Raw genomic sequence first — 8,897 nt, 5'->3', positions numbered from 1 at the left:
AAGAGTGAAACTCCGTCTCAAAAAAAAAAAAAAAAACACTGGGCATTTGAATGAACACATGTATAATGCTGTCTGTGTTTACAGTAATCAAGTTGCGGACTGGGAGAGTGGTTTTGTTTTGTTTTTTAAGAGTAGTCTCTTCTGGTTTGGCGCAGTGGCTTGTGCCTGTAATCCTAGCACTTTCAGAGGCTGAGGCGGGAGGATCACTTGAACTCTCAGGAGTTTGAGAGCCTGGGCAACAAAGTAAGATCTCATGTCTGCATTTTTTTTTTAGAGTAAAAAATTTTTAAACAATACTCTGTTCTGTCACGTGTAATCTCAAATTTCACCAAACTATAAAATTTAGTTGCTAAACCTCCTGACTTCTAACAATACAAATCAGCTTCTGTGGTATGACACGTTCTCTTCTTCCCTCCTAGGTCTTTCAGAGCCTTGAAGATCACCATTTGGAAGTGGTGGCGTTTTTCAGGGAAAATGGCTTTCATGGCCTTCTTGCCCATGACTCCGAGTATGCTCTCTACAATATTCCCTCTTACTACAGTTCCCATGCTCTGAAATTGAGCTGGAATGGGAAGAACCTCACTACCAACCAGTTCCTGATGCAAGAAGTGGCCAAGCAGCTGGGCCTGAAGAGGGTGAATTTTCCCATATTTGCTGCACTGCTAGGTAGGTCATCCACAGAAGAGAATGCAGTGATTGGTAATTTCCTCTTCGTGGGGTAAGAGATGAGGACTAAAGTGATTTAGCCTGTCATCATTAAATTTGTCTTCTTAAAGTCCTCATGCTAAACCCTGTGCTAGGGAGAACTCAGCATGGTTTTGGGTTTCTTGGTAGACCACACTAAAACTCCGCGTGTTTGGTTTGTGGGTTGCTACAGGTTATTCCAGAACATTATTTAGATTCCTGTAAACCTTATTTTGTTACATTTTATAACTCTTTTATGCTGAGTATTCTCAAGCTAAATGTTTTATTAACCCTAGACAACTTTGGTTCCCCACACAGAGCATCAGCATTTCTTCCCCAGTGTCTAAATTGAGATCAGAAAGACAAATTGTTGATTATGGTTTTCTCTTTGTTTCTTTTGCGCTAATATTTTATGAAAATTTCCAAATATACAGCAAAATTGAAAAAGAGTTTTGCAGTAAGAACCCTATATCTACCATTTATATTCTGCCGTTAACATTTTACTATAATTGCCATATCATGTATCTGTCCATTCCTCTACCCATCCATCAGTCTATCTCTTATTTTATTTATTTACCTATTTAGTTTTTTTTAGATGGAGTCTCGCCCTGTCACCCAGCCTGGAGTGCGGTGGTGCGATGTCAGCTCACTGCAGTCTCCACCTCCCGAGTTCAAGCGATTCTCTGGCCCAGCCTCCCGAGTAGCTAGGACTACAAGCACTCGACACCACGCCCAGCTAATTTTTGTATTTTTAGTAGAGACGGGGTTTCATCATATTGGCCAGGCTGATCTTGAACTCCTGACCTTGTGATCTGCCCACCTTGGCTTCCCAAAGTGCTAGGATTACAGGCGTGAGCCACCGTACCCAGCCTATTTTATTTTATTTTATTTTATTTTCAAGACAGAGTCTCGCTCTGTTGCCCAGGCTAGAGTATAGTAGCATGATCTCAGCTCACTGCAACTTTCACCTCCTGGGTTCAAGCGATTCTCCTGCCTCAGCCTCCCGAGTAGCTGGGATTACAGGCACCCACCACCATGCCCAGCTTATTTTTACATTTTTAGTAGAGACGGGGTTTCACCATGTTGGTCAGGCTGGTCTTGAATTCCTGACCTCAAGTAGTCTACCCACCTCAGCCTCCCAAAGTACAGAGAATAACAGGCATGAGCCACTGCGTCCAGCCCAATCTATCTCTTAAAGATGTATTTCAGAGTAAATTGCAGAGAGTTGATTATGTTTTGAATTTGTTTTTCAAGTACTTAGCACATGAAGGTTAATATCCTGTCTCAGATGTGACCTTTGCTCTGTGATCTCAAAGGACATGAGTTTGGATAATACAATGGGGTCAGCACAAGTTTTGGAATTAGGCCATTGGCAAATCACTGAAGTGACGTCTCCCTGGTTTCAGTTTCCTCATCTGTGAAATGTGGATAATAATACCTCATGGTTTTCTTCATAAAGTGAAATGAAATAAGCTGTACAAAATGCCCAGCACTTACTAGGCAGTTAGTAATTGGTGGCTGCTATTACAGCAGGCAACATGACTTAGGGGAGAAGTCATTAGCATGGGCTTTGGAGTTAGATTCCTAGCTTTTTATCTTGGTGTGTGTACCTATTGGCCACACCACATTGGGCCAAGTCACCAAACTTGTCCGAATCTCAGTTTCCTTATCTGTAAAATGGCAATGATATTACCATACATAGTCATTATAAAGATGATACATATAATACACATGAGACATATTAGGTAGCCAACACAGAGTTACTGTATCACATTAAGAATATAGACCTATGTGAATTATTTGATCATTTTCTCTCCCAGGACCCCTCTCATGGCCTGGAGGTTCTAAGAAAACATTTGTGCAGTCAATAAATGACAAATGTTCTTTATAGGTAACCACATCCTCCCAGATGAGGACCTGGCTGCTTTTCACTGGAGCCTTTTGGGACCAGAACATCCTCTTGCATCACTTAAGGTAATGTTCCCTATTTCTTGCCTATACAGATTCGGGGATATGAGATTTTGATTGGAGTTTTGATGGAATAATTGTCTTACATTAGATTTAAAATATTTCACATACATACAGAAGAAAAAAAAACTGGTTATGGCCAGGTGCGGTGGTTCACACCTGTAATCCCAGCACTTTGCGAGGCGGAGGCGGGTGAATCACATGTGGTCAGGAGTTCAGGAACAGTCTGGCCAACATGGTAAAACCCCATTTCTACTAAAAATACAAAAATTAGTCGAACATGATGGCAGGCACATGGAGTCCCAGCTACTCAGGAGACTGAGGCAGGAGAATTGCTTGATCCCAGGTGGCGGAGGTTGCAGTGAGCCAATATCACGCCACTGCACCCCAGCCTGGGCAACAAAGCGAGACTCCATCTAAAAAAATAAATAAATAAAAAAAATTGGTTATTATCAATACTGTTATTATCTCAAGAATTCATATAAATCTATAAAGAAATATACTAATATCCCAATAATGAAGTAATGAACAAAGGACATAAGCAGAAAATTTGAAGTAGAGAAAATACAATGACTAGATGTTCAGCCTCACTAATGATCAGACATGTAAATTAAATGTGATTTTTTTTTCTTTTTTTTTTTTTTATGGGGCCGTGACTCGTTTTTTTTGTTTTGTTTTTTGAGATAGATTCTCACTCTTTCACCCAGGTTGGAATGCAGTTGCGTGATCTCAGCTCACTGCAACCTCCACCTCCTGGGTTCAAGCGATTCTCATGCCTCAGCCACCCAAGTAGCTGGGATTACAGGCATATGCCATCACACCTGGCTAATTTTTTTTTTTTGAGACAGAGTCTTACTCTGTCACTCAGGCTGGAGTGTAGTGTTGCAATCTCAGCTCACCGCAACCTCAGCCTCCCAGGTTCAGGCGATCGTGCTGCCTCAGCCTCCTGGGTAGCCGGGATTACAGGCATGCACCACCACGCCCAGCTAATTTTTGTATTTTTAGTAGAGACAGGGTTTCACTGTGTTGGCCAGGCTGATCTTGAACTCCTGATCTCAAGTGATCTGCCCAGCTCGGCCTCCCAAAGTGCTGGGATTACAGGTATGAGTCACCGCACCCAGGCAGTGTGATTTTTTTTTTAACTTAACGGTTTAACAAATATTGAAAAATTAGTTTACTTACTATTATCAAAACTGTTGTGGCTGGGTGCGGTGGCTCATGCCTGTAATCCCAGCACTTTGGGAGGCCGAGGCTGGCGAATCACCTGAGGTCAGGAGTTTGAGACCAGCCTGGCCAACGTGGTGAAACTTAAAAAATACAAAACTTAGCCGAGTGTGATGGCACATGCCTGTAGTCTCAGCTACTCAGGAGGCTGAGGCAGGAGAATTGCTTGAACCCGGCAGGTGGAGGTTGCAGTGAGCCAAGATTGCACTACTGTACTCCAGCCTGGGTGACACAGTGAGACTCCGACTCAAGAAAAAAAAGACTGTTGGGAGACTGTTGTGATACCCATATACACTTTTGATGGTAGTGTAAGTTGGTGATTGTATTCTATTTCCTTTGTTCTTTCATGATCCTAAATGAATGTTTCATACCTTCTCTGTCTTCAAGCATCTAATACGTTCTCCTCACTTGGTCACCCTCAGTTCATGACCTCACTTCCTATTTTACTGACAGAATGGAAGCAATGGGAAGAAAACTTTGACAAGTTCTTACCTGCTCTTCACCTCAGCTACATGAAGGTGTTACCCGCTCTGTGCCCACGTTTTGCCTGCCTCCTATTAATTGTGCATGACCTGTCCATATCCCTAAGGCCAATCCCTCTACTTATACTAGATCCCATCTCTTTTTATTTATTAAAAATTTTTTTGACTGGGTGTGGTGGCTCATGCCTATAATCCCAGCACTTTGGGAGGCTGAGGTGGATGGATCACCTGAGGTCAGGAGTTTGAGACCAGCCTAGCCTAGCCAACATGGTGAAACCCTGTCTCTACCAAAAATAAGAAAATTAGCTGGGCGTGGTACCAGCTGCCTGTAATCCCAGCTACTCGGGAGGCTGAGGCATGAGAATCACTTGAACCCAGGAGGCGGAGGTTGCAGTGAGCCGAGATCATGCCACTGCACTCTGGCAACAAGAGCAAACCTCTGTCTCAAAAAAAAAATTTTTTTTTTAAAGACAGTGTCTTGCTATGCTCCCCAGGCTGAAGCGCAGTGGTGCAATCATAGCTCAAGTGATCAATCCTCCTGCCTAAACTTCCTGAGTACCTGGGACTGTCAGGCACAACTCCCATCTCCTTTGGCCAACTTAAGAGCATCGGTTCAGCAATTCTCCCCCTTTTCCTTCTACATCCTCGATTTTCCTCTTTTTCTTTTCTTTTTTTGCTCTTTCCCAGTTGGATAAGCATGCATTTATGAAGTTTACAGATAAAACTTTTATTTTTAAAAAAATCCCTGTTGACCTCACTCTCCTCACCCAAGCTACTGCTCTATATTTCTTCTTATAGAAAAGAAGAAATAGAAATAATTCTCTTTTTCTTCTGTGGAATAGCCCAGAGCTCCATTCTGGTTCCCTTCTGTTTTCTTTTCTGGTTTGTTTTTGAGTAAGGGTCTCATGTTGCCCAGGCTGGAGTGCAGGGGGGTGATCATGGCTCACTACAGCCTTGAATTCCTGTACTCAGTTGGTCCTCCTGCATCAGCTTCTTGAGTAGCTGGACTACAGGCACATACCATCACGACCAGCTAATTTTTTCTGTATTTTTTGTAGAGATGGGATCTTACCATGTTGCCCAAAGTGGTCTTAATCTCCTGGGCTCAAGCGATCCTCCCACCTCAGCCTCCCAAAGCGTTGGGATTATAGTCGTGAGCTACCATGCCCGGCCTCTTCTCTTTTCTGTCACTACATGTGATTGATTTCATATAGTCTTATGACTTTAAATGCCATCTGTCCATTGATGACTCCTAAGTTTTATGTCTTCAGCTCTGACCTCTCCCTTGAACTCCAGATTCTAATCTCCGCCTACTCAATATCTTCATTTACATGTCCAATAGGCATCTCAAAGTTATATGTTCAGGTAGAAATTTCTGATCATCTCCCTAAACCTGTCCCTCCCACAGCCTTCCTCATTTTTGTTGAGGGCAACTTCGTCCTTCTATTCTCTCTCTCTCTCTCTCTCTCTCTCTCTCTCCCTCCCTCTCTTACTCTCTTTCTCCCTTTCTTTTTGTTTTGTTTCTTTTCTTAATAGAGTCTCGCTCTGTTGCCCAGTTTGGAATGCAGTGGCACAATCTCAGCTCACTCTAACCTCCACCTCCCAGATTAAGCGATTCTCCTGCCTCAGCCTCTCCCGAGTAGCTGGGACTACAGGCGTGTGCCACCACATCCAAGTAATTTCTGTATTTTTAGTAGAGACGGGGTTTCACCATGTTGGCCAGGCTGGTCTCAAACTCCTAAGCTCAAGGGATCCACCTGCCTTGGCCTCCCAAAGTGCTGGAATTACAGGTGTGAGCCACTGCACTCGGCCCATCCTTCCATTTTCTCAGGCTAAAATCCTTGGGAGTCATCCTGACGTCCGCTCTCTCTACCATATCCCGCCTGCACCTTATTTGTCAGCAGATAGCATCAGCTCTCCCTTCAGAATATACCCACTTCTTACCATTTGCACTGCTACTACCCTGGCCAAGACAACATTATTTCTTGCCTGGATTATTATAATAGCTTACTAATTGTTGGTCTTCTACTTACACTCTTCCCTCCAGCTCCATTTTATTCTCAACATAACAGCAGAGTGATTCTTTAAAAAAAACTGAGATCCTGTCACTTCTCTATTCAGAATCCTTGGCTGGACACGGTGGCTCACACCTTTAATCCCAGCACTTTGGGAGGCTGAGGCGGGCGGATCACTTTAGGTCAGGAGTTCGAAACCAGCCTAGCCAACATGGTGAAACCTTGTCTCGACTAAAAATTAAAAAAAAGAAAATAGCCAGGTGTGGTAGTGCATGCCTGTAGCCCCAGAGATTTGGGAGGCTGAGGCAGGAGAATTGCTTGAAGCTGGGAGGCAGAGGTTGCAGTGAGCCGAGATCGTGCCGCTGTACTCCCTCCTGGGGGCAGAGTAAGAATCTGTCTCAAAAAAAAAATTCCTCCAATGGCTCTTCATGTCACTCCCCAATCCTTACCATGGCCTACAAAGCCCTATACTGCCTGCCCCGCTCTCATATCTCTGATCTCTTTCTTTCTTTTGCTCTTAGAACCTTTGCACTTATCATTCTCTCTACTTGGAATACTTTTTCTTCTTTCATAGCTATTTCTTCACTCCTGAAGGTTTTCTAAAATTTCATTCTCAATGAGGCTTTTCCTGATCACCCTACAAAAGATCATATGCACACACTTCTGCAGTAGGGATTGTCTAGAAAAAAATTATGTGCACACACATACTTGCATTCCCTAGCTGCTTCTCTACTCTTTTCTCCGCAGTACTTATCTACATCTAGTACACTATACATTTTTTTTTTTTTTTTNGTGGCTCATGCCCATAATCCCAGCACTTTGGGAGGCCGAGGCAGGCAGACTGTTTGAGGTCAGTAGTTCAAGACCAGCCTGGCCAACATGGTGAAACCCTGTCTCTACTAAAAATACCAAAATTAGCCGGGCATGGTGGTGGGTGCCTGTAATCCCAGCTACTTGGGAGGCTGAGGCAGGAGAATCTCTTGAACCCAGGAGGCAGAGGTTGCATTGAGCCAAGATTGTACTACTACACTCCAGCCTGGATGACAGAGGGAGACTCTGTCTCCAAATATATATATGTAAGCATCACAAAAACAGAAAAAATAATATATGGTAAATCACCATTGTAACATCTTCCAGATCCAGCAGTTAACCAATATTTTGCCACACATTCTGGGTTTTGTTGTTATTGCTAATGCTTTTTAAAGCAAATCCCTTTCACATTCTTCAGTATGCATCTCTTAAAATACTTGGGTGTTTTCTTACATAAGCATAATGACATTATGACTCCTGACAAAATTAATGCTGATTTCTTGGCATCATCTTAATATCCAGTCCATTTTCAGATGTTCCTGATTATCTTAAAATGGCCTCTTGTGATTAGTTCAAATCAGAATCCAAACATGGTCATTTCATTATAATATTACATTTAATAGCAGAAAAGCCAAAATGTCTCATAAAAGGAAGCCTGATGAATCATGACAGGTCATAAACAGTAGTTATCTCTGTAGGAAGATGGATGATATGCTTTTTTTTTTTTTTTTTTTTTGGGAGGGAGTTTTGCTCTTGTTTCCCAGGCTGGAGTGCAGTGGCACGATCTCAGCTCACTGAAACCTCCACCTCCCAGGTTCAAGCAATTCTCCTGCCTCAGCCTCCCGAGTCGCTGAAATTACAGGTGCCTGCCACCATGCCCGGTTAATTTTTGTATTTTTAGTAGATACGGGGTTTCACCATGTTGGCCAAGCCGGTCTCGAACTCCTGACCTCAGGTGATCCACCAGTCTCAGCCTCCCAAAGTGTTGGGATTACAGGCATGAGCCACTATGCCCAGCTTAAACTATACATTTTACTTATTTAGTTTGTTTAACTCCCCTCACCCTATCCCAAAACATCTATGCTAGAATTTAAGCACCCATGAGGGCAGAGATTTTTGTCTTGTTCACTGCTGTGTCCCTGGTGCCTAGGACAGTGCCTGGCACATAGTGGGCAGTAAATGTTTAAGGAATGAATAATAAAGCCTTTTGGCAAAACAATTTATAAAAATTCAAAGCCTGGCTGGGCATGGTGGCTCATGCCTGTAATCCCAACGCTTTGGGAGGCTGAGGCAGGTGGATCAACTGAGGTCAGGAGTTTGAGACTAGCCTGACCAACATGGAGAAAGTTTCATTGCTACTAAAAATACAAAATTGGCCAGGCATGGTGGCACATGCCTGCAACCCCAGCTACTTGGGAGGCTGAGGCAGGAGAATCGCTTGAACCTGGGAGGCGGAGGTTGCGGTAAGCCAAGATCATGCCATTGCACTCTGGCCTGGGAAACAAGCGGTGAAACTCTTTAAAGCCTTTAGGAAGTTTACAGCCTCTGCCTCAGTAATTACAGTTTGAGAAAACTTGTAATTAAGTAATTAGCAAGACATCAATCATACCTATAGTTTATGATAGCATTAAAAATGTTTACTGGCCGGGCACGGTGGCTCACACCTGTAATCCCAGCACTCTGGGAGGCCGAGGAGGGCGGATCACCTCAGGTC

At 43.4% G+C, this 8,897-nt stretch overlaps 1 protein-coding gene across 1 annotated transcript in view; it reads left to right on the top strand.

The window, feature by feature from the left end:
* Positions 1–8,897, top strand: part of FAM120C (family with sequence similarity 120C) — a 104,844-nt gene that overhangs the window by 25,201 nt on the left and 70,746 nt on the right. Inside the window, exons 2-3 of the mRNA XM_017519647.1 lie at positions 420–666; positions 2,576–2,658. Coding sequence (XP_017375136.1) covers positions 420–666; positions 2,576–2,658 — 330 coding nt within the window. The remainder of the gene's footprint in view (positions 1–419; positions 667–2,575; positions 2,659–8,897) is intronic.

The sequence above is a fragment of the Cebus imitator genome, unplaced genomic scaffold, assembly GCF_001604975.1.
Source record: "Cebus imitator isolate Cc_AM_T3 unplaced genomic scaffold, Cebus_imitator-1.0 Scaffold763, whole genome shotgun sequence".
Taxonomy (NCBI): domain Eukaryota; kingdom Metazoa; phylum Chordata; class Mammalia; order Primates; family Cebidae; genus Cebus; species Cebus imitator.
Note: the sequence above shows the minus strand (reverse complement) of the source record. Positions and strands in the feature narration are given on the sequence as shown.